Below are 26,479 nucleotides of genomic sequence, written 5' to 3'. Positions count from 1 at the left end.
TGCTGTCATTAACTGTATTAGGATGAAACAATGACAAGATATTTGTGATTAATCCAGACAGACCAAACGATGGAGATCTAAATTGCTTTGTGGTGTATAATGCAGTGTATATTAGCCCAACAAATGTCTTAAAGGCTCATATGTGTGTGTGCAAATCCACCCTCTCGCTCTCTACCAATTTCTGCCTCTCTCTCTAACTCAGTCAGGATATAGGTGTTGTCCACTGCTGAGGAAGGAAATTCTGTCACTGAGAACAATGGGCCTGTTTCTCTATCTATAGACCCAGAGAGCCTGAGAGTCAGACGAAGAAAGGGAGCAGATTTTGTCCAGTTAGAGAGAAAAAATAAGATATCCTAAAGGTATTTTAGTCAAGATATAATTGGACTAATAGTTATTTAAGAAGTAGCAATGTGTATGCAGATGTGTGACGGGTTAACACCTTGAGACAATGGAATTTCAACGCGGGGAAAAGGGAACGTACAAGATTATTAGATTACTTTGAGCTCTGCATTTTGGTGGCAAAAAATCATCAGAAGACACTCGAAAAGAATCTGAAGTACCTGCGGGTAAGTGCATTCAATATCAAACATTTAAAAGAATTGGTGTTTCTTTTGTGTAGCATTTTTATGATTTTCAAAGTATATCCTCACACCATCTCGGGCAGTATTCTCAGAATGCTCAGTGTGTGAGGATTGATAACCACGCATTTAAGGTGTGGACACACATTTCCCGTCAAGACATTAGTCAAGTAGTCTTATCCAAAATAACACTTTGGTAGTTTCACAGAGGGATACAATGATTTTATTTAGGTCTCCGATTTACACCATGAGGTCAAAACCATCATGTACAATCCTAAATTTCGGTTGTAATCGACATAGAAGTAGTGCTGAGAGAAGGACAGGCGGTGACCTTTGCAGCGGGTATTTCCCTGTCAGTGGACAGCTGGATCTGAGGCCGACTAAAGATGCTTCCTGTTTGAGAATGGGAAAGTCACGCCATGATTTTCAGGGCTGATTGGGATGTTCTTGGTAAATGTCTTTCTTTTTGTTTTTACCATGTTGTTGACAACCAGCTGGATGTATCCTGTTGATATTTTTTGATGGTGACATCATGCCATTGTTATATTGTTTCAATCCTTCCATCGCTAGCACACATTCTTCCCTACAGTGTGGAGGTAGATGAAATAAATAAGAAACCCGGAAAATGACATTATTATTATTTGTTGGAGATTGGAGATTGTTGAGTTAAGAACGACAGATCCTGCTCAGTATCTGCATGTTCTTCTCTCGCACCCTGTCAGATGGAGGGGTCTGGCAGCCCTCGCTTCAGAAAGCTCCATTTCCCAGTAGGTCTGTGGATCAACTCGCCCAGGAAACACTTTGCCAAGCTGGGGGGTCGCTGGCCCAGCGCTATCTCTGTCAAGTGAGTCTGAATTACTCTCAAATTCAGTTTTTTAATCCCATGTGTTGACTTTCATACCCAGTTAGCAATTAGGTTGGGTTCAATGCCTGATTGTTGAATTAACAATTAATGTGTTGACGCCATCTTACTTCCACTGTCATTAGTATCCCTCAACTCGGCGTCCCTTCCCTGTTTTATTTTAGTCCTTGTTGTTTGTCCTTGTTTAGGCCGTCATAATTCACAGCTGACTTGTCTCTTCCTTTCTCCTTCCTCTTTCCTCCTTCCGTCTTCCCCTCCCGTGCTGTTCTCAGGTCGACCACCAGCTCTGACGCAGCCTCCCTCCACGAGGCCCCCTCTGCTCCTTCCTCTTCCCTTTCTAACTCTACCCTCTCGCTGGCTTCCTCTGCCCCGTCCCTGTCCCCTTCCCCGGCCTTCCTCAGGCCCCGGCCTGCTGGGACCCAGTCCCGCACTAAGCGCCTTTCCCAACTCTTCCTGCGAGGGCGCTCTAACAGTGACAGGGACCGGGCGGTGGGGGACAGGGAGAGAGAGCTTTGGGCTCATTCCGCTGCCCCCTCCTCCCATCACTACTTGCCCCCTGCCTCTTCCTCGGCCCCGGGCCTGGTCAAGATCTATGGGGATGCCCTTTCCAGTGGGGCCAATTATCGCTCGCTTCTGGCCAACATTCAATCTACGGCCAGACAGCTCATCGCCCAGGTCATCACCCGGTACACGGAGAGGGAAAGGGAGGAGACGGATGACGCAGGTAGGGAAATCTTCTCTCATGTGGACCTCTGCTGCGACTTGTTACTTGGAATTGTTTGCTCAAACATTTTTAACCAATAGGGAATGACTTAATATAAACACAAACAGTGGTGTTATGGACAAATAATTACCCCCCCCCCCCCCTGTCCTCCTCCCTGCTGCCATTACCTTCTAGTTCTCCCAAAACACAGCCCAGAGGACTTTCTGTTGTGTGATGTCATTGGTAAGCCCATCCAACAGCCAGATGGAGGTATCAAATGGGAGACGGAGTGCAGGAGAAGCGTTGCCCCATGGGAATGTCCCCTGCTGTTAGTGGACATGTGGCGGCCCAAGGGCGGATTTGAGCGGCGCTTTGAAATCCAAAGAAAGGACGACTATGAGAGAGAAGAGAGGGAAAAAGAGAAGGAGCGCGAGAGGGAGGGAGAAAACTATCAAGGTATGTTTACAACTCAATCCGCAGGACTCTTTATTCATGACACGCGGTCAAACTGACCGACCCCTTGGTTGTCCGGGCAACAGGTGTGCGCTGGCGGCGGAGCCGGGTGTCATCAGGTGGACCAGAGGAGAGCGAGCGTGGTCACCGTGGAAGAAATTCAGAGCTCAGGAGGAGCATCAGCGACATGAACCTGAGTCTGCGGCGTCGCCAAGGTAACCATGTCAGTAATGACCCACGTGGGTCTGGCAACCGGCCCAACAACAATGGAGGAGTGCAGGACAGGAAGAACATTGTGAGCATGATCAACCCACAGCAAGGAGAGGTATGATGATTGTGAGGGAAAAACTGAATCACTGAGATTGTCCATGTGGCGTTTTACCCATTATGTCTTGACCTTTTTTCCAGATCAGAACCTCAAAAGTGGAAGCCAAGGTTGGATGGACGAACCAGCTTGCGGAGGATGAGAAGGATTACTCCAGCTGTGACCTGGAAGTGATGTCACAAAGTTTAATCCTTCCACCCACCGATCGGCCCTACTTCCTGTTGCTGCAGGGTTACGATCAGAGCAAGGCGAGACACGTTAACAGATGATATCACACACACAAACAACACCCACACACTGACGCTATGTAAACACAGGCACACCGACAGACAGACACACACATGGACATTAATGTGCTTTATTGCAAAATGCACACACGCGGATGTGCACCGATGCAAACCAACAGGCGTTGTTGTAGAAGAACTCACGCAGATGTGCACACATTAACGCGCGCTGCACATGACATCATACCCGCATGCCCGTAATCGGCACATACCAATCAGGGTTTCCGTCCCTCTTTGTACATCACTCCATCTCACACAATGACCTCACACAGGTCTCCATTGTAGCAAACTGTGACACACTTCATACCTTATCAACCGCCTTCGGTTCAACTTAACATCTCTGAGATAGAAGATTGATGTGAACCGTAGCACTTAAAAGATAACAGACAACAGACCTCCCTGACTCTGTTCTGCTCTCCACTGTGTGCTTTGTTTAGGACTTTGTTTTGTACATCATGGCGGGGCACACGCATGTCTTTGGGAGAAAATCCACAATGAGGGAGAGAGAGAAGGATAAAGAGAGGGAGAGGAAGGGTAAGAGGCCTCTGAAGGTGGACACGTTCCTCTCGGCCCCTGACCTATTGGCCAGACACCTGTTGGTCAGGAGAGACTCGGCTGTTCCCGAAACGCCCACCAGACAAGGTACTAACGGTCACCATCTCATATCATACATGCACCCGTGGTGCGACAGCTCTGTACCGTGTTCTTCTGTTATTTTATTTTATAGTAGCAGTAATGCGACCCTTCAGAGGAGGTGCAGTCACACACAACGGAGTGGCCCTCTACAGAGAGACGGTCCTGAAGCCTGGGGATGTGATTGGTTTGGGGAACCACTTCCTCTTTCTGTATCGTGACCCCCGTGTGACTCCAGCTCCCCCTCTGGCATTGACCCTGCCATGGCAGGCCGATGCCTCCACCCCCTGCTGCCCCTCGGGGTTAGTGGACAGACAGGAGGCACTTAGGCAGTACCTCGGATCCACGGAGGCAGTTCTGAAGTTTCATCCCCGCCACGCAGATGCTTTGTTACAGGTGAGACAGGGAGATAAAGAAGCTCTTATTTACCATCAATGTATCTGGTATAAAGAATGGCCTTGCTGATATGTTATGTTTATCCCTCACTATCTCCTAGGAGATCATCTCCAAAAATTCCTCCCCAGACTCTGGTGGTGGGCCGTTAGCTCCTGCTTATCTCCTATCAATCATGATAGATCATGCCTCAAAACACTTGGACCCTGCTCTCACACCGCAGATATTACTCAAATCGGCCAATCACATAAAAGAGATTGTCTGGGTAAGTGACAAATAACAAGAGGTCAATATCTAAAATGGAAAATTTGCCCTGGTGGCGTAGAAGGGACAACCATGAATTTTGGCTGATGTATAAGGCATTAGTTCTGCAGGTTTTTGCTCATAAAGTGAGCATCCTCAAGGCCAGTGGGATTCATTCGTTGCAAACCATAAATGTCACCCCATCCGATAGTTGAGTTATTCCAGCTGTGAACCAACTGGCATTGCCACCCACAGAGCCATGCTGAGAGTTAAGAAACGACAGCTTGTGGTATATAATGTAAAAGGATAAAATAGTGTGGGTGTTAATGTCCTTACTTAAACTGGCTCGGCAGGAAAACATCAGGTAGACAGACTGAGATGGGACAGAAAAAGCAGCAGAAAGACATGTGCCCTTGGTTTTGCACTGCTACGTTGTGGATAGAAGGCGAGGACAGGCTGATGTCACTGCCAACCTGCTGGAAAATGTGCTGTAATTGCCCTGGCTGCAGGGCGAGACCATGTTCCCCCACCTCTACCCGCACACTAACCCAAGATGTCTCTTCTGTCTCCAACTGTCTTCACAGGATAACATTAAGGAATTTGGCGATAAGCATCCCACGCAAAAGTAAGAACATTTTTGGTCTGCGTCATGGTTACTCTCTTTAAAGATCTGAAGTGAAGTGATTCATGATACATTTGTGCCTGCGCTGTTATGTCTTTGGTGCATTTTTGTGGTTTGATGAAAGCATGGTTGTGATGTGATGTGATGTTGAAAAATATAGTTTAGTAATAATAACTGGAGTCTATTTTTACTCCCAGTGAGGTGTCTTCGTCTTTTAAGGCATTAACAGCAAACGGAAACTAAAGGGTTCACGGCTATTTTAAAGCATACATTTGGAATTACGTTATTGTGTCCAGTTCAACAGAGCAAGAAGGTGAGGTAAGCACGCCGAATGTCCAAAAGCTCTCCTCCGACCTTCGACCCCTGATGTTCTGGATGTCAAACGCCACAGAGCTCCTTAACTTCTTCCAGGTCAAAGTTGAAGCCATGGAGAAAGAGTGGGAGTTTGAAGGTGAGAATGATCTGAAAACATTGAAATGACTGATTCAAGTAAGAAATGCTTTTAGAAGCTATGATCGTTTCATCAAATGAAGTAGGAATTAAACAAAATCTTCCTCTCCTCTCACTAATTTTCTTCTGTAGTCCCAGGGGACCCGGTTTTGACGGCTGACATGGACACGTGCTCAGAAGCTCTGGCACAGCTGGATGACGTCATTATGCACACCTTCCAACAGTGTGTTTATCACCTCACAAAGGTAGAGGATAAAAATACCTCTTTTCATATGGTCACCAGTCTGTTTCAGCAGTTTATATACGTTACATACCTTTGTCATGTGTGACGCTAGGAAAACCTTCAAATACCACTGGCAATAAAACTTCACAGACAACAAAAAGGTCTTTCTGAAGACATAATACATATTTTGGGGTTTTCAAGGATGGTTCTGAAGCTGTCTAACCACCCACTATTTATTTTAATTTTTGCCAGCTGTGAGCAGCTCCTCAATTCCCCTTGTGCATTGCTTCACAGGAGAATAGAGCAAACCTGAAAGTCTATAAGATTGCTCGGGCCGAGTGTGTAGTGATTTGAGGCTTCCACACAGACACCCTGAGGGCTGAACTGCTCACAGGGGTAATGCTAACATGCTGATGTTCAGCACATCTTAGTTTAGTGGGTCGGCTTGGGTTGGGGTTGCAGGTGCTGAATATCGAGCGCCTATCGTCCAATAATAGATCCATATGTAAGAGGATCAACAAAGTCGATAGGACCCATCCTTTATGGATCACCCCATTTTTGTTGAAATATCCAACAATAAACATTCCTTTCTTCAATTTGTTTACTGAACAAATGACCTCAAGTGTCCCTCTTGTCTGCCAAAGACCCTGTACTCACTCCTTCCAGCTCTCCTGGACTCCAACCCATTCTCCAGAGAAGAGAAGGAGAGGGGTGGGGCGCGGAGTGCCGAGGGAGAGGAGAAAGAAGGAGGGGAAGGAGAGGTGGACGACGTGTCCGCCTTACCCCCCAAAGTCGCCGGCCTGGTGGAAGTGTACCGCTGTTCGCTGATGCTGTCCCGGGAGGCATGTCTGTCGCCGCCGCTCACCTCCCAGACCTTTGGCTACCTCTTCTTCTTCACCAACACCTCCCTGCTCAACACTTTGCTGGAAAGAGGTGAGAAGGCAGCCGGTGTGACCGCAAGGGATGGAAAGTTAAATGTTGAAGTGGAGACCAGTCAAATTCATTTTAATTGTCAGTAATTGTTTATATTCTTTTTTTTCCAAAGTGTTTGAATTTCTCCCTTTAATAACATCATTGTATTATTCTGTTGTCTCTCTCTCTCTCTCTGTTTTTAGATGGACTGTTTTCGTGGTCCAGAGCGGTCCAGATCCGCACAAACTTGGACCTGGTTTTGGACTGGCTGCAGGGGGCGGGATTAGGAGACATTGCCTCTGAGTTCATGAAGAAACTGTCAGTCACAGTCAACTTCCTGTGTATTCCCAAGACTCGACTTATCCAGGTAACACAGCCACGTGTGAAGAAAGCTTCCCAGTTTTAGATTATTGATTATTCATATGTATTGACCATGTCCTTTTGTCCTCCAGTCATCCTGGACCAGTCTTCGGGAGGACCATGTCTCTTTAAGCCCTTCCCAGTTGCACCACATGCTCACCCATTACAAGCTGGGTCCCACCAGAGCCCCACCAGCATCCTGGGCCCCTCTGCCGGGCACAGAGCTGAGTGGAGGTGATTCATGTATAAATTAAATGAACAAAGTTAAAGAATCCAACCAGTGAAATGATCTGTTTAATTAATTGTTTATTTTTAATTCTCATAGACATCTTTGAGAGCTTCCTGGACCATCCTCCTCTCATCCTGCCAAATGAAACGCCACGCCTCGACCTCTGCCAGCCAATCCCGAGCCCCGAGCTCCAGAAGGAAGTGACACGTCTCCGCACCTTCTTGTGGGGACTCGACCAGGACGAGCTCCCCGCCAATCAGAGGACTCGGCTTTGAGGAAGACCATATTTGTCCCTCTGATCGGAAGTGAAAAATAAAATCACTAAAAACTTCACAAACACACAAAAAAAAGAATGCAAACCGAACATGTTTTCTGCATTTTGTTTCCTGGTTGTGGTTTTTCATGACACTTCTATATCAATTCATTTATCCATTTAGATATTAGAAGTAAAAGAAATGTATTGGCTTTGAAATGTCTTAATAGATTTGGTTTAAAAGCAGTGAGTAAAACCCCATGGCTGTTGGATCGTGCAGTGTTATGCATTACGCATGACTATTTTACTTGGCTCCCATGACTGTTTTTAAACTACTTGTTTTTAATAAAACGCTGAATTCTAGTCTAAAAGACCTACGGTTTCCGTGTGATGTTTGACGAACTTGTTTCCCACAGCTGGGCCCCTTGGGTTTGGCATTTACCTCAACCTCATTTCCAGAGAAATATTCCACAAGGTGGCGATGCAGGACTCATTCCCCTTTGACGTTAAGTGATGAGTCTGCAGGTACAGTTGCTTGACCAAGGAGGCAATCATACAACTAAATGAAAGTCTGCTTCAGAGGCCCACCTCTCACGTCCTGTAATCAGGGTAGCATTTTACGAAGGGCCCATGACCCAAAACGAGCAAATGAGACTGTGACGACCACACACAAGGTTACCTTCACCAAGGTGAGCTGGCGTAAAGGTCAAAGCTGGGGACTGGAGAGCAGGTGAGATCTCCATTTTCTTTTATCGGTGTAATTGGTAGGTTTTCTCATTCCATTATTGTGGTGCAATCCCCTGGCCCTATAAACCCACTTCAGGTCATTAAGCATAAGCAGTCGGGTGATGTCATCAGCAGGATTGACTAACAGTTGAACAAGAACTGTCACAATTTGGTAATATCCAGTCAATTTAACCGTCTAGTCCGCCAGACCCAGTCTTGGGAAACTTCTTTCTTTGTTATGAGAGTTAAGCTGTATGACGTCTCCAAGAGACACTCTTCCGTTGGCGGCCGACCAAAGAGCTTCCTGTCTTCCGGTCAGCCTCACACATGAATTCCTTAACTGTAAAAAGTCCCGTGAGAGACTCCCTGCTTACATCACCGCCGCTGCCTCCGGTTCTGTCTCCCAAATTGTGAAGCATGAGAAGAGGCTCCCTGCGTTCACGTTTATCAATAAAGTGATTGTAATCATTCTCATTTGAAATTCAATGTGGCGTATGAGCGAGAGTGAGACTGCGTTTGTGTGCTAATTTCAACTTTCCAGTAATGTCTAACAGATGTATTGTGCAGCTTTATAATTAACCACAGATGGGCTTCAGACTGGTGCAAGTCCGGGCTGATTGTGTGACATTGGTCTCTGTGATACAACACAGTGACCAATGTCTGACCACTATTAAGTAACATGGCACTTTTAGTAAGCGTGTGACACACACACACACAAACGGTTTTCTGTGGTCACAATCACCGGCGGAGAAGACGTCATACGCACTTTCCCCAGAATTGCGTAGTAATACACAGACACACACACACACCAATTCCTACTTCTCTGTCTCTCTCCACACACACACACATACAGAAGTCTTCTTTACCCAGGTGCAAGGACCCACACCTGTTGAAGCAGCTCTCTGTAATTAGCTCAACACAATTATCATTGGTGGACGGAGGGGAGGGTGAAGACAATGGTGCAGTCATTCTCTCCCTATCATCTCCTTCTCTCTCTCTCCCTCGCTGTGGAGTAATGAAAGATTCTTCCCTTCTTCAAAGAGACGGAGTTTCCTACAAAACAGCTGAGTCAGAGGAGGAAAGAAAGAAGGATGAAAAGAAAAGGAGAACAGTAGGGAGGCGAGCGCGGTAATGCAACGCTGCTGGTGTGGGGGCCCAGTGGACCACAGTGATTGTGTTCATTGTTGTTACACACAGGAGTCATTTTCAGGAAGCAGAAAGGGGCCCATGGCTCTCACACTTTACACTAACAGCTACAACATGGAACGGCCTCAGTACCTATTTGTGATCTGGTAGCACTTTACCTGAGCGTCATCCCAAAGCTGCAGTTATAAGGAGATTTTTCGAGTCGTACGTCAGGGGAAAGGGCAGAGTTCCATGACTGTGGGGCTACCGATGGAGATTGTGAAATGTTTAATCAGGTCATGGCGGAGGGAAGTGTGAGGCTTGTCTAAAGGCGTCATTATTACCAAATATTGCAGAATCCGGTCTACCTTAATGAGTCTGGCTGCTGAGAAATAAATACATTTCTCATTTTGGGCCTTATTTTGAAAATATATGAGTCAGCTTTAGTCTGAAACAGAGGGAGACTGGAACAATGTGAATGGCTCAGGACCTACTCCGTTGGTGACGCCGGGCAGGAAACAAGGGAGCAGGGGAATCTCTGTTAAGCCACAGGCAAGAAGACAGACTGGGGGTGTAGGAATCTGCGACTGCGAGAGGTTTGAGACGAGCGGTGAGAAGGTCAGAGGTGCCGGGAGGGAAATCAGTCAGACGCAGACAGACGGCAGATTGTTGCTGAGGTTGGAGATGAGGAGACTCCCGGATGAAATAGACAGCGAAGCCTCAGTGAGATGACTAAAAGAGAGAGAGAAAAGCCTCGGTCAACCTCAAGGGGCAGATCTGTTTTCCTGATTACGTCACCCGAACGCGAAATGCACACATAAACACACATTTTCTTTTTTTTTTGGTGCACAGATGCATGTCCCTTCACACAAATGTACACAGGCACTGGCGCAGGATATAAAAGAACCCCTGTGAGGTCAGATCCACCGTGCTGAGGCTGTCCACTGTTAGTCGGACTAGCCAGCTTAGCCCCACAGTCTCACTGGCAGCTACAGCCACCACCACCAACCACTGCACCCTGCCTTGCCCTGCCCTGCCCCGGCCTTCTCTCCACTGGCGGCTGTCTGTCCTCGCCTGCTGCGGCTGGTTCTTTGGGGACGGGGCCAGTTCCCCCCAAATTTGGGACTGGTGGTCTTTTCCTCTTTTTCGTAATGCCCGCATCTACCTTTTCCCCTCCTGTCCTCTTCTTTCATCCCATTTCCCTGCCGCCCTCTCTCTCTCTCTCTCTCTCCCTCTCTCTCTTTGTCGTTCTCGCTCAGTACGTTTCTCTCGGGCCGGGGGGCCTGTGGGGCTGTGGGCAGGGGCCTTATTCCATCAGCCCGGAGCTTCTGTCAGAGGCTTGTTCCATTTTGCGTCATGGTGTTGACTGAGCGGACCCCACACTTAACTCCCATAGAGCTACGGGGTTGGGCGGCGGGGCAGCCGGGCGCGGGCTGAACGCGGCCCGCGTTCGGCGCGGTAATCTGATGGCCGTGTTTATTTTATGCTGCTCTCCTTTGATGGAGCAGAAAAAGTCTTTGGGCTTTTTGTTTCAGCACTTTCGCTGCCAGGTCAGAGGTGCTCGCCGTGGTTACGCTCAGGAAGAATAATATTTGGCCTTATATTCCCTCCAAACAGGCTTTTTTCCATATTAGTGTCAGGGATACTCTCTGGGTTTCAGCCTTCCACTGATTCGGCACATTGGAGGTGAAGGGTGGTGGGGCACCGCACCTCAAATGGATCGCTCCCCGGAGGGTAACGAGGGTGTTCCGTAGGTCCCCCCCCCCGGGGGGGCCTGGTCCTATACCCCTGAGTGAACCCCCGTCACACTCAGCCCCGAGAGACAGCCCTGCATCCATACATATATATATATATATATATATATATATATATATATATATATATATTAGTCCCTGTTGTGACGGAAAACACACACATAAACACATGAAAACACTCTCCCTCCTGCTTGGCCGCCCCGGGCTCCACCTCAGCTGTCAGTCGTCCAAACCTCCCAGGGGTTCTCTTTAATGGAGTTACCAAGAAAACAGAGTTACCTTTCCTTGTCTGCCTCTGCCGTTTTCTGCCTCGCCTCAAAACTCACACACCCACCTATCTGCCTTGTGTCAGCTGTTTCAGACGGGTCGAAAAGCCAGCGAACCGCACAGAGTCATTAAATGAGGTTTCGACCTAAACGATCAAGAGTGATAGAGAGAGAGAGAGAGAGAGAGAGAGAGAGAGAGAGAGAGAGCAGAACTGTCCACGTTCACTGGATCGAATTCTGACCCCAAATTGTTCCGTCCAAGCACACCATGAGGTGCAAATAAAGCATCCTGTATTCCCACGTAGCCCCCTCCCCCTCCCATAATGATCTCTACTTACTGTGTGTCTTCATATTTACAATGTTGATCTTACCGAGCAAAGCGTTCCCAGATTGCCGACTTACAGGACTCGCTTTGTCACGCAAGAATGCCCTTTACTTTGAAGATTAATCCGAACGTAGCTTGTGAGAGAAGAAGGCCGGAATGTGGCCGGAATATTATTTACCTATCTACAATTGGTATTGTAATTGGCTAAGGTCTACGCTGTGATCATGATATTACAGCAATGAATCACTGTCACATGTGATAAACCACCCCAGGGAGTTTTACATGGATAGTGTTTCATTTCCTTCTGGGTCGTTCATTATTTATGATTTGAAAACAGAAAAGATTGGGTTACGGCCAGGTTGGAACAATAAGCACACGTGGACACACACAGACACACGCATACACGCATACACAGGAACCAGATCACCATCAACCTCCCGCTACATCTCTTATCTATTTATTGGAGTTGAATAGAAAACCCTGCGCAGGAAGGACCGTAAACCCTCCTCCACCTATCCCATTATTCCCCTCTCTCCTGTCTTAACACATCGGACGTGTTTCTGGCCTCCGCTGTGACTGTGAGGTATGTGCTTACTCACAGATGGAGGAGCCTACACGCTGATGTAATACGGGGGAAAACAGGGAAACAGGAATGGCGGGGGCTACCCCGGTGGTACGTAATCTAATCCCTTCTGGTGCAATCCAGCAGCTCAAAAGAATTAACCAACCGGCTGCCCCCAAATCACCTCTCAGACAAAAAGAAACGTGGCCCGTTCTTGTTAGTAGATGGTGAAGTCAGATTTAGTAGATCACTACAGGGGGGAAGATAATCTGGATCAGGCTTTTGGCAATGAGTGATAAAGACCTGATGTCAGTCGAATGCAAAGATTCACCCGCCAGAAATCTGCTGGGGGGGGGTCCGCCTTTCCTGTGACGTGCCTCTATCTTGACCTCTCTTCCTGTCGCACACTTGCCCCTCGCTGTCGCCCAACACCCTTTAGATGGGTGACGTCCTCCTTTCAAGTCTGGCTATCTGCGTTCGGTCATTCTATTCCATGGCATCACGTTTCTCCGTGACCGACTCGCCTCGTCTCTCTGCAGTCATCCCAACACATTTTTTTCTCACTTCATGTATCACCGTCCGCTCCTCGTCATCACTCTCGGCTTCCAAGGATAGCCTCTGTCAGTGTGTTTATTGTCTTAGGGTCATACCTAGACCCGTGTCTGTCCGGGCATCCTGTTCCGCCCCCCCCCGTCCCACTCGTCATTTCTTTCATTTCTCCCCCCAGTGATTGTCCGTGCTCCTGTTGTTACTGGGCTTTTAGTCCGGTCCGGTGCGGGGAATTTCCTTATCGTTGGGAGGCCCATTCCTTGCATAGCTGGCATGCTTCCTGGCACTGCTGGGGGTCCAGCCAGATGCGAGGGCGTCTGTAATACAAGGCAGACGCTGAGGCCGTCTGACACCATTCATACATCCAGCGCTGACCCTCTGATGAGAACGGACAGTGTGATTGATGAACAGAAAGAGGATGAGGGGCCAGGGAGAGAAAGGGGAGGGGGACACCTAAAAAGACAGCGGCGTCGAGGGCGTAATCTCAATGTGTGTGAACTCTGTGCCAAAAATAGCACATTCTGGATAGCTTTCAGGCCTTGACTCACAGACTGTTATTGATAAAAGTAGACGTGTAAGGCATTTAGACGTCTCCCTAAAGAGCAGCTTGTGGTTAACTGTGGAAGAGCAGGAGGTCAAAGCGAACATAAACATTGGGAACAAGAATAGAGAGATTACAATAAGTCAATGTCATTCCTCTTAGTCACAACCCTCCAAGGAGAAAGGTGGTTCTCTGACTGAAAACTAAAAAAAAAAGCTTTTGTGAGTTCCCACGTTGAACAAAGGTCAGGAAAATGAATCTGGAGAGACGTCGGGACTGTGACAGGTTGCACAGATGCACAAGATGGCCTTCAGACCCGTCAGCGGGAGATAATGATAATGCTGGTCAGGAAGAATGCACGCAAACACATTACTTCCATATCTCGCTATCACTCCTCGGGAGATAAGATGGCATATCCAAGAGGAACGAGGGAGAGATCCACTGTTTATCAAAACATTTATATATACACTTCTTTCCACTGGAGAATGCAAAAAAAAAAGAAAAGACAACTGCAAGACAGTGTATCTTCTGTGTGCAGCGCTTTGAGTCAAAGCCGTTGACATTTGGGTGAACTTGAGGTCCGCCTTCCCCTCCCTGTGCGGTCAAAGCAGAATCTACTGAATGTGCAGAGACGTCTTTCTGATTTCCTCACTTCTTAAAATGCACTCTGCGTCTGTAAGCTGTTGTACTCAGCCCCGCACCTTGTTTCAAAACATAAACAGCGACAACACGCGAATAAACGATTCCCGATTCCTGATATGAAATTTCCTGTGTTTGCTCTCAGTTATGATGAAATTGACGCACAGGAAGTGGTCAAGCGGAGCAACGGCAGAATCAATACAGCTGTGCGTACATGTGCGCTGTTATAAGTTGCGTTATCTGCTATCATTGTCGCGCGAGGTTGATTTACGACTGTCGGCGTGTAACGAGTGTTAACTTAATGAATGGCAAGTGATGAAGGGGCCTGATGTGCGTCAGCATTCACAGAAACAGCCGGGGCATGTGAGGGCCGCGGGTTATAAATTGAGTTAAATGTTGGGATTAACTGTCTCACAGACGTAAGCATATGTGTGTTGTACGCGTGCGTCCGTCTGTCTACAAAAGGGCATGTCAACCCCCCCCCCACCCCCCCCACCCTTCCCCCCACCATGCGACTGACATCCTGTGACGTTGACAAAGTAACTCAGAAGGGCAAAAATACAACGTCAGACAAGCGCTCATCCTTTTGTCTTCCCGCTCACCTCACTTTCGTCTCTCCCCAGACCTGTCCGCACAAAGACACAGACACACACACACACACACACGCACACACTTCCCTGTGTCCCCTGCTTTTGTTGGCAGCTCTCAGCTTGAACAGTGTGAGGCTGACGCGGCGACAGGCAGGGGTCAGCTCTGATACAGTGCACACAACTCAAGCACCAGCACGCAGGCGTGAGGCGGACGAGCCACAAAGAAGCGAAGCATAAATATTGTCTCCGGGTTAACTATCCTGCACGCTGCAAGAATGCAGCGGAAAGAGGACCTTCCCTTTCTCTCTTCCCTCCTTTACATCTGTGTATACGGGAATACTGGTGCACAGAGTGACGAAAAGAAGAAGAAAAATAAGAATCCCTTGCATATGCGCTGATTGTTTAAACCTGGCACCGTTTGTGTTTTCATTGATCCTCCCGCGCGTCACGCTGCACCAGAGAAATCAAATAGAGACGTGTGTGAAAGTGTGTGAAAAGAGAAAGTAGGAAAGCCGGTCGAAAGGAGGAAGCGAGAGGGATGCAGACGGGACGCGCAATGACAGAGGAGGAAAGAATGTTTAGGGCGACTGAGAATGCCGGCGAGGGGAACGGGAGCACCGAGACGGGCCCGGGCCCTCCGGTGTATTAACACCAGTCTGAGATGGAGGGAGCGAGCCGGGGTAAATGGAAAGAGTGTTTGCACAGTAAAAAGTTCCTCTTGCGTGGGTTGCTTGCTTCCCGTTGTACCTCCTCCCCCCCATCACCCCAACCTCCCTGTCTCAATCTCTCCTTCCTCGTCTCCTTCTCACACTCTGTCTGTGACCTATCGCTTCAACTCTCTCATTCACAGACCCCCCCACCGTCAGACGCAGAAACCGTGCGCGAAGCAGGTGAGCAACGCGGACTCACAGAGAAAGACTTTCGCTGCACCAACACACCTACGTGCACACACACACACACACACACACACACACACACACACACACACACATACCTTGAGTTTGGTTTCCAAACAAGATGTGCCTTGTAAATGTGTATTTAATACAGAGTTGATTTAAACATTTGGCTCCCCCAACGTTTGCCTCATGCTCCCCCTTTCATGCCTGCGTCCTGCCCGGCGGAGGAAACCTGCAGTAACGATGCCGGTTAAAGTCCCTCGTTAATGGTCTAATAAAAAAGGGGAAAGCAACAGATGCACGAAAGCCCGTACCTGCTCCCACTGCGCCGCTCTCGTGGAATAGGAAGGTAGCAATTGACACGCGTAATTTGTAAATCACGTCCGTGGGGAGTTTTTTTCAACCAAAAAGGTCTCGCCAGTGGAGGGGAGGGAAAGGGGGGGGGGGGGTCGAGGGGAGCGTTCCCTCTCATGCATGCATTTGAAAGAGGATGGCGGCACTTTGACACTGATGACTTACAGTGAGAAAGAGAGAGTCGTGGACGTCACTTTATTGCCCAATGATTGTAGCCCCGTCCTGTGTCTCCCAACCCCCCCCCCCCCCCCCCCCCGAACTATTAACACACTCACTTGCTCTCTGACGTAGGTTGAACTGAGGGGGGAAGCTGGGAGGGGGTGGGGGGGAAGGGGGAGGTAGTGGATGGCAAGTTAGGGTACGGTTACCATGACGATTCCCCAGATAGGATACCCAGCCAGGAGAACTGGAGAGAATAAATGGGGGAGAGAATGAGTCGGGGACAGAATGAGTTAGGGGGCCAGAGTGACGTAGTAGAGAGGAAGAAGAGGAGGATGTGGAGGGGGTGCTTGGTAAACTTGAAAGTTTCTTGTTATAGGAGAGTAAATATTAACAGTAAAAGGTCAGACCTTTGATTTTCCCTTTGAACGCAATCTTTGTGTTTGTTTACTCGGGGCTGCTGGAATTCCCTGGAGGAAATGAGGGCACAACATAAAAAACGATTAATTTATTACTACTTCTTCTCCCTTTTACCATCGGCGCAGCGTCACATCCGACATATGCACTGTTTACACATGACGCTCTGAAGTAAGCACAACATGGGAGTTTAACCCTAAAATCCACAAGACCACTTTATCACCCACCTGGACATGGAAATGAACCCACGGCTGCAAGCGTCTGCTGGAAAGCCCGCTTGATCAGATTGAGCTGATTTGGTGTTTGTTCCCATAATCAGACGACACAAGCGTCACACCAAAGTACACAGTGGAGAAAAATTCCCCAATATAAAAAAAAAATCCATTAATAATCAAGCGCTTCCTTGTCAGATAAATCCGCTATAAAGAATTAAATACACTCGGGCAAACCGATGAATCGAGCGACTGTGTAAATTAACAGCCGGGGGGCGAAAAGGTGAGCGAGTGAGTGTGAGGCATTCAAATGATTTGAAGGCTGCGTAATAATGTGTGAATACAGGAAACCTAGTGTAAAGCATGACCGAATTTGAGTGAAGCTTGTGTGAGTAAAGTTTGCCTGGCCGGCCGTGTCACAGGTTCCCCTTCCTCTCTGATGCCTTTGAGCTGGTAGTCTGAGTGTCTCACTCTGTTTCTGCTCCTATGGTGGTTTACACAGATTGGTGATGTAATGGGTAGCATATGAAGGCCACACACAAACACGCAGACGTCGCACACACAAACACCGATGCTCATGCACGTTATACAGACACCGCACCACCGCATGCCCATAATTACGCACATGTACTGTACGCACACCCGTTCACACAAAGCCCGGATTCCCCCTTTTTCCGACAGGCCTGCGCACCAGTGTGCGTCCGCGCTCTCTCTCACACACACACACACACACACAAACACAAAAGTCTAAACAAAGATACGTGACCTTCTTTTTTCGTCCCGAGCGCTGACATCCACATATACGTCCGCGCGCCCGCAAGACGCACGCGCTCAAAGGGCGCCCGGGTGCCCCGGCGTCGCGGCGTGCGAGTGCCGGCAGACGACAGAAGGCCGCGGGGCCTCGGAGCCACCCAGGAGACCCCCATCACGAGAGGGAAAGGGGGGGGGGGGGAGAGTGACTAACATCACTTTTTCTTTTCTTCTTTCCCCAGCTGTGTCTTCAAACGGCCCTTTGATGTGGGGGAATTAAAAAGAGCGAGTGTGTCAATATCTCCCTACGTCCGACCTCACTCGTTTATTTCCTCTCCCGCCTTCTCTTGCTTTTCTTCTCCACCGTTGACCCGAGAAAACAGAGCATGGCCCCCTTTTTCACCACAACAACTCCGCCACCCACTCGCTGCCACCGGGCCCTGGGCCCCGGGACTGTGTTTGTTTCCCTGTGTAGGCCCGTCACTGGACTGGCAGCTGTGTGTGTGTGTGTGTGTGTGTGTGTATGAGTGTGCGACTGCGCACACAAGGCCCACCACTAATTCTTTTCTAACCACACATGAGTGTATGTCTGCGAATGAGGGTCTCCTAATCTCACACCCAGACTCAAAAGTGCTTTCTTCCTTTCCAGTGGTCTCTCTATCACTCTCTCTTTCCCTCCGTGTGTGTGTGTGTGTGTGTGTATTCTCCGTGTGGAAGAAGTGGACCTTATCGTCACACGTCGTCGCGTGGGCTACCGTTTTGTTCATTCTCGAGTTTGGGATTGCGCACGCCGACATCTTGGTTTTTTGTTGTTGCCGTCTTGTTTTTTGGTAACGAGAGTTGGCGAGAGGGAGGAGCCGCAGTACGTAGAACCTCACCCTTAAACAAGACATGGCAAAATGTTACAGTGACCTTTCATGAACTGAAAAGTGTTAATGTTCAAAGACAAAATCACACACAACTCCCAGACCAGAAAACATTACATTACTTTAAATGAGTGCGTCATTTACTAAATGGACATTCTGCTGTATGTAAGGAGGCGTAACAAGTGATTTGGACTGCTAACTCATGTTAACGGTTTACCGAGGGGATAAATTAAGTGAGAAGCAGGGTTTGTTTCTTAATGACTTTTAATCAGATTTATTTTTGCAAGCAGGAGAGTTGCCCCCTGCTGGCTGTGAGGAAGAAGGCAGGTTTAAGGACGACCACGACTGGTATGTTGTCAGTTTTCTATCCAAATGTAGAGTACATTTTCAAAAGAATCTGCATTACAAACTGCATGTGCATGTTTCCATCCTCTACTGTAGGAGCAATATGGGGGTTGGATTATTGAGACAAGCGGTACTACGTGCTGATTCTCAGATGTCAGGTGCCAAAGTACTGCTGAAGAAGAGGGTGCAACAAAATGACACAATTTTGGAAATCAAGCTTAACATGGCGGGGGGGGCGATTGGAAAATATGAGCATTTACTGATTAATTTGATGAAGGTTACATTAAAGAGGTCAATCCACAGTGATCTAATGCTATCTGCTGCCATTTCCCCCCTTTCATCCAAAGCCTGGTGTTTTTACTGAGGGGTGGACAGGCATGCATTGACGTCCTTTGGATTTACTGTATATCTACAGTACGATGCATCAACTGTCCCCCTGGAAACTCTTTTTTTCGTTGCCCATTGTGACTGTAAGCCACACTTTACTGCACCTGACTGAGTGTTTCCAGGCTGCCCCACTCTGCTTTTGTGTGTGTGTGTGTGTGTGTGTGTGTGTGTGTGTGTGTGTGTATGCATGTGTGTGTGTGCGTGAGAGAGAGAGAGAGTTTGTGAGAAATCCTGTTGAAGTGTGTACAGTAGACTGTTATGTTTTTGCAGGTTTCTTAGCCTTCAATTTCTTGTGTGTTCTGTTAATAGAGAAACATATTATATCACGACACAGCGTATGTTGCGTGGCCAAGAGCGTGTTTTGTGTATGTTGTGTTGACCCCACCTCCCACCCCTCAAGTGTGTGTGTCCGTGTTAAAGTCCTGTGATGTGTGTTTATATACATATATATATATATATATTAATGTGTGTGTGTGTGTGTGTGTGTGTGTGTGTGTGTGTGTGTGTGTGTGTATCCGCTCACTGTTTCTATGCAACACTTTCATGGCCCCTTCTGGTCTGGACAACACCTCTCCTGCTCCTATCCGTCTCTCACTCCTCACTCTTTCCTTCACCCTGGAGAGGGAGAGAAGGAGTGAAAAAAAAAAGAGGAGGTGGGTGGGGGGGCAGTGGAAATAACAGGCTGCTGTCTCAGGAGGGGCTCTGTAAAAGAAAAAGAGCGAGGGGTGAGAAAAGGAGGGAGAGAAATATGGGGGAGAAAAAGGTGTTTTGCCCTGTGGATTAGCTGTGATACAGGGGATGTGGCACGTGTAGCATAAAAAAAGCACCGACATGAATCAAATAACAGGTTTTCTGTGACATTTCCTCTCTGAACACTCCACAAATTACCAAAAAAGGAAGAAAAAAAAGACAGGGGGCCTAAAAGATACACACGAATACAATGGGCTTCATGGGAAGTCTGCTGTGATAAAGACCGAGAGAGATGAAGATGGAAAGAACGGAGGAGGTAGATGGGAGCGATTGGGCGCAGGTAGCGGGATGGAAGCGCGCGAGATAGCGACGGGACGGGAGAAAGTGACAGAGCAAAGAAAAGAAAAAACAGGAAAGAAAACAACGGAACATTTCTATTTTTTTTTTTTAAGTTTCGCAAAGGGAGACAGGCAGCAGGGAGGGGAGGAGGAAAGAGGGAGAGAGAGGAAGGAGAGAGAGAGAGCGCGCGTGGCTGTGTGCGTGTATGTGTGCGTGTGTGTGTGTGTGTGTGTGTGTGTGTGTGTGTGTGTGTGTGTGCATGTGTGTTTTTTATGAATGAAGTGAGTCACTGCGATGTGTCATAGGCCCGACGTCTTTATAAAGGAAGTTTTAAACAAGCCTAAACACTTCACTGCGCGCAAAAAATTGGACTTACCACACTCGCATCCCTCTCTGACTTCTGTTGCCTCTCTCTCTCTCTCTCTCTCTCTCTCTCTCCAAACGGTCCAAGTGTCTCTCTGCCTCCAGCGCGCCATAAAGACCACCAGGACCCATCTCAAACTTTGCCAGAGACAGAAAGTTTGACTAATTTTACTTTTTTTTTTTCTTCAAACATCTCAGAGAGGTGCAGTCATCCCTCTCCTCTCTCATTCATCCTCTCGCGTCCTGAGCGCTTTCCTCCTCACTCTGACTGAAGAGTGCGAAGAAGAAACCGGAGCACGTGACTGTTTCCGGAGTTCCATTTATTTATTATTTTTCTATTTATTTATTGGTCCACCGTTTGTTTGCTGGTTTACCTGTCGCCTGGATCCGACCAAATATGAAATGTAAGTGCTTTTCTAATATTTGTATTGTGCTCTACTTACTTTGCTACTCATATTTTATTTCTAAACGTTACTCTGATTTATCACCAGATATTTGACTGTTCAGATAGGCTTTGCCATTATTATTTACCATTTGTTATTCACATTCAATTCTAAACAATGAACTCACACAACACTTGCCAGTCGCAATGGACAACTTTGATCCCTGAACTGCAAAAGTCACACTGGGACGCGAAGATGCTCCTGCAGTGTGATTCTTGTGGTTCACCTGTAATTATGAAGCATTCATCATCTCAACCCCACTGTGGTTCCCTTTTAATACTTAGTCTACCTTGTATTTGAACTTGAAAGGAAAAAAAGAATGAATGAGCTTACTGTTAGAGAGCTGCCTCGGCTCGGTCTATATAATTTATACTACCAACTCACGTACCTATCCAGTTGCAGGTGTGACAATCAGCAGCATTCATTGCTGTTGCTTATGTTAAAGCAGCGATCAGGATATTCAGTGTCGAAGCGTTTCTAATGATTTAATGATTTGCGATCGGCCTGTGTAAACGTGACTCTGACACCGAAGCTCTTCCCTCTGGGTCCCTGTGCCCAGTCTGGAGCCTCTGTTTATATTATGGTGTGGTATCTTCCCTGGGAGCTGACAGCTGTGGCCCGCAGCCATTGTCATCATAGCGAGATGACAGCGCCTCTCCACTAATTGCTTCCGTTTTGTTCTACCCCTGCAGCGCTGCTCAGCTCCTCCCGGCTGCTCCTCTTCTCGCTGCTGCTGGCTCAGCTGCCCGTGTTCACCAATGCCTCGCCAGTACCGCAGCGGCGACAGACCGACATGGACAAACTGTCCAATCAGACCAAAAATCTGATGAAGCTCACCCAGGAACTGCTGGTAAGTGAAGACGCCATCGTGGTGTTTTGCCGGTGGAAGCTGTGGCTCGGAGGAGAGGCTAATGAGGGAATGGTTAGTTAGAGGCTGGACAGAGGATGCGCAACCCGCCTTGATTCATCTTTTCCTCGTGGGATTCGGGTGTTAGTGTCACCTTTCAGTTTGACAGCAGTAACTTTGTACCGTTCACAAGCTACATGGGTGAGCTCGGGTCCTGAGTTCGACTTAAGCTGCTTTAATTGGTGCATGCTTAGATCAGGGCAGCAAAAAGGCCTTGGGGAGATTTGAGTGATCTCACTTTTAATCCACACTGGACTTACTGTGTAAGGGGTGGAGAGGGGGGGGGCTGACTCAGCAGCCTTCTGGTTCGCCTGCTCATCTGACTGGTGGCGCTAAGCTTTATGGCCAGGAAAGTGAAGGTGACATGAGATCAATGAAGTAACAGACATTTACAATGATGACCTATTAGGACGGGTGTGACACCCGTTACATAGAAACAGGTTTGTGTTTTGCGGTTATGTGGAACTGAGGATGGAGTTGGAGGAGCTTTTTATCATTATTATTATATGCGTACCATACCGACAAACCTGGCATCACATTGGATTTTGTTGACGCTCAGAACTGAAACCACAGCTAAGATTTGGCTTCAGCTGGTGACCGACATGTATCAACAGCGTTATGAACAGGTGAAAAAAAACGCAGGGCCCTATCTGAGGATCTTCGGTTCCACATGGCTGCTCCGGGTTCTATTTTTGCATTATGTAAATCATTTAACTCTGTTCGGCGGGATAAAATCAAAAATAGCCACATACTCTCGCTTGTCTGGGCAGGTAGATATTGTTGTGTGTGTGTGTGTGTGTGTGTGTTGCTTTAGAACAATGTTACAGACCGTTGTGTAACCTGGGATCCAGATGTCAACAAGCCCACACTATCAAAGGGTAATCGGAACAGTAGAAGAGAGTGTTCAGTAACATGGAAGATTTCTTTTAATTTGTTTTTCCTTATTGTGTGGAATTCCACTAAAGAGAGCAGAGAGTTAGGAAAGAAAAATAGAGCGGGAACCCATGGAAAGTCCCTACAAACAAGCAATGACACTGAAGCGTTAAGAGAGAGAAAATAGTGTGTGTGTCCACGTATGGACTACACGGCCTATGTAGGTTATCTAACGCAACTATGTGTGCGTTTTTGTATGCATTCAGTATGTGTGCAAATGTACGTGTGTATGCATTTGTGCATGCATTTTTGTGGCTCTGTGTCTGTATGTGTGTGTTGAAGGTTCTGTAAATAGTCATGGTTATGTAGGTGCGGTGTTTAGTGTTTTCCTTTCGGTCGCCACAGCAAAGTGACCTGATAAAAATCAAAAAGATTTATCTCATTCCAGTATTTGCACCCGTGAAGAAAAATGTTGGATGCGAGGGTTCTGTTGGGTGAGGTTCTGATCTGTGAGGGAGCGAGCAAGAAAAGGAGGATAAGAGGGAGAATTAAAGGCTGAGAAAGATGGAGCAAAAACCACAAGAGATGAAGAGATCACAGAGCCAACTAGATGACAAGCCGGTGGTGTATGTGTGTGCGTGCGTGCACATATGCACGCGATTTTGTATGGGCTTGTGCACCTGGTAGGAAGTACAGAGAGGGGGAGAGTAGGGAAGAGAGGGCAGGGGGGGCAGGGGAGCGAGGGATGGAAGGGGAGAAAAGCAGCAGAGACAAAACATTGGACCACAAACATAAGCGAGAGACATGCATGCGAGACAATGTGGCACATTCATCGCTTAAAAACGTCAACACAAACAACTGGAAGCAAACAGGAGGGCACGGAAAACCATGCATAACAGGTTAAGGAAGCATTAAGTACACGCAACTTGTTTACACAAAACATTTCTCGGCCCTCATCACCCTAATATTGTTATGTTCCTCTGCTGATTGGGAATGACGCACATGACCACATCAGTCATCTCCATTTATCCCCGCTCATTACCGACCACGCATACATCTTTAATACTACTAAAAACAGCACAGCTGCTTTTGGCAAGTAGAACTCTGTGAACCTGCAGTCACAGGTTGTTTATCTCCCTCTGGCGACCACAAGCAGAACTACAGCCGCTGTCTGGTAGTCGTTTAGGGCACAACTCTAGCTGGGCAGCGGTACTGCGTCATTCGCTCTTTTTATAGCTGTGACCCTGGAGTTTCCCCACAGTTTCTGTGTTGTCTGTCCCACTTGGAGCTTTCTTAGTCATTGCATATGTTGTTATCCTCGCTCCCTTTAGAAAACATCCTGTGGGTTCGGGGTCATTTGCTCTTATTGTTGACATTTGGGGAGGCAGAATGTGGGGTGAACTCACACTGAACTCGATCAACCACACTCACCCTCAGCGAGGGCTACTGTCTCCAAGCACAGAAAACAGTCGTCCGGTGGAGGTGCCGGACTAATACTTTCCTCATGTTGCCGTGACTTGTCTTGGGGTGAATTAAATTGCGACGATGCAAATGACTAACTGGGTGCTTTGCGTCTTGTTTTCTCTTTCAGAGGGAGCATGCATTCGACGCAGATGTGGAGCCCCACCGGTTCAGATCCCTGCCGGAAATGAGCAACAGATCAGCCAATGACCTCAATAATCTTGAGGTAATGCTCTGATATTAGCATTCCGTATTTGTATGTGACTATGTCTGTGTGCGTGCGTGCTTGTGAGGGTAGAGGGCCCGTCTATGCACACTGTCCAATCTTGACACACCCATGCTAAGTCTCTAAGTGTGTCTGTGTTGTTTCCAGCTGAAGCCCACACTCTCGCAGCTGCATGCCGACTTGAAGCTGTATGAGCACCACTTTGAGTGGTTGAACAAGGTTTCAAAGAAGCACCACCACCCGGCACTGCCCAAGCTGGTGGAGATGATCAGAGAAATGAAATCACTCATCAATCTGCTGCACCGTCAGGTAAAGAGCTGGGTTTTCCTATTTGATTCCCAGGCGTCTTCAATGTTCAATTTGATGTTCATCCATTAACGTTTTAGCATGAATGCATTTATTGCTTTTCTAATCTGTCCGCCTACCATCTCTGCTACAGATGCTGAGAGTCGAAGCCCCGAAGCTGACTCAGGCAACCCCCTCCCTCCCGCCTCACCTGCCCTATCAGTTTGATGTCCTGCAGTCCAGCCACGAGCTCCTTCAACACTTCAAGCTCTTCTGTGATTGGGCGTACCGAGCGTTCATCAGCCTCAAGCCCAAATCCTCTCCAGGACAATGACGATCCAAGCCCGTTCATTCTTTTCCTCCTAACTACGCGGCGGCAGAGCCAGTGATGATACACGGAGCCGTGCCTCAGCCAAAGGGGAATTAGGACCATGTCGGTGTGCACTGTATTCGACTGCATCCCTTAAGAGGCCAAATTTAAACCAATGACGTTTGTGTTGAGAAATTAGTTTTACATCACAGCCAATACGGATGTGCAATACTGCAGCCAGTTACAACGTCAAGAGTCCTGTTAAAGCAAACTGCCAGTTTAAATACATAGATCATGTCCCAAGTCCCCTAACTGTCTCCTAAAGGCCTTGTCCATGACCTTGTCCATGTCCATGGCCTTGTCCATGACCTTGTTATTTATATATTTATTTATTTATTGACGGTTGGTAATTTATTTGATTTTATTTATTTATTTTAAGTTGTCGTGCGTCACTCAAATCTTTGTTTTTGTGTTAACGTGAATTTATTTGCCCACATTTCTGTAATCGTTCTTTTTGTCTTGTGTCTCACTGATCGACTCTCAAGAAAAACACGGCAGCACTTCCTTGCTTTTGTTCAGACGAAATCAATCTACTTCGCGTTTGTGTATTTATTTAGCCAATAATTCCTCCAGTTGAAGTAGCATAGACGACAGCCAACTCTTTCCCAATATCTCACTTACAGGGCCTGTAAATTTAGAAAATGTTAATGTTATCTCCTGACCATGTCAAATATATTAACATATCAATTAAAAATGTCAAGTGCTTGTCGAAGAGAAGTAAATATTCTCCTTTGTTCCAGGGGCAGAGTCTCTGTTGCGTGTTTCTCATGCGTTGTGGTACAGTTGTATGAATATGCCCTGCTGAGCACTGATGGACCTGATTAGATTCTTTGCACAAACTTGTCAGGATTAGCCTCTCGAATAAGTGAGATGGCTAATTTTGAACTCGGGCTTTAGGGTAGAAAATTTTGTATTTGTTAGTTCAACACCCAACGTCTTAAAAATACTATGTATTGTGACACTATGTTCTTAGTGTATACATAAGTGTAAAGGAATGCACATTGTTGCATACAGTGCTTTTGTGTATTGTATTGTTTTATTTTTAATATATAATTATTTTTAATTAATTTACCAACTTTATCACTATCCTTTTTCCTTTCTATTCTAGTATTTGTTACAGTATTTGACTATTTATTTAAGTAACTTGGTGGAACTATTTATTTCGTGCTGGAGGGGAGCAAGTCTCCTATCTTTTTGTACTTTTATACAGTGTCTTATTCCCTAATATCCAAAAATACCATCATGTTTAAATTATTGTTGTTACATCAAGATGCCTCACACTGATTGGACTCAATGTGAAATATGTGCCTTGGTGAAATAAATACTACAGAATGTGCACAATGGGTCTTGAGTTTATGTTTCTTGATGCTCCACCTGCCCTGCAATGACAGCCGTGACAGATGGAAGTACACAGGCACTACATTACCCAGAAGTCTGTGCGTCAGAATCAGAATATAACGTGTTTATAAGAAATATAATTTGGTGTAGATGCATTTACTAATAAATGTTTTCCTTCAAATCCAGGGGTGAGATTTG

At 47.2% G+C, this 26,479-nt stretch overlaps 2 protein-coding genes across 2 annotated transcripts; both read left to right on the top strand.

Annotated features, from left to right (window-relative positions):
• The first annotated feature begins 166 nt into the window (after positions 1-166).
• Positions 167-7,894, top strand: rasip1 (Ras interacting protein 1). Its single transcript, XM_040165704.2, has 16 exons — positions 167-566; positions 1,301-1,422; positions 1,713-2,164; positions 2,339-2,599; positions 2,683-2,921; positions 3,005-3,169; positions 3,643-3,847; positions 3,933-4,234; positions 4,335-4,496; positions 5,059-5,099; positions 5,393-5,547; positions 5,679-5,791; positions 6,414-6,702; positions 6,885-7,048; positions 7,134-7,275; positions 7,367-7,894. Exons 2-16 carry the CDS (start codon positions 1,301-1,303, stop codon positions 7,543-7,545), a joined length of 2,991 nt encoding a protein of 996 aa, XP_040021638.1. The 5' UTR covers positions 167-566; the 3' UTR covers positions 7,546-7,894.
• Positions 7,895-20,308: 12,414 nt separating this feature from the next.
• il11a (interleukin 11a) lies at positions 20,309-26,281 on the top strand. The gene is made up of 5 exons (XM_040165848.2): positions 20,309-20,782; positions 21,514-21,671; positions 24,193-24,288; positions 24,436-24,597; positions 24,728-26,281. The coding sequence occupies exons 1-5, from the start codon at positions 20,776-20,778 to the stop codon at positions 24,905-24,907; spliced, it is 603 nt and encodes a 200-aa protein (XP_040021782.1). The 5' UTR covers positions 20,309-20,775; the 3' UTR covers positions 24,908-26,281.
• Positions 26,282-26,479: the final 198 nt, after the last annotated feature.

Source organism: Gasterosteus aculeatus, chromosome 20, assembly GCF_964276395.1.
Source record: "Gasterosteus aculeatus chromosome 20, fGasAcu3.hap1.1, whole genome shotgun sequence".
NCBI classification, from domain to species: Eukaryota; Metazoa; Chordata; class Actinopteri; order Perciformes; family Gasterosteidae; genus Gasterosteus; species Gasterosteus aculeatus.
Note: the sequence above shows the minus strand (reverse complement) of the source record. Positions and strands in the feature narration are given on the sequence as shown.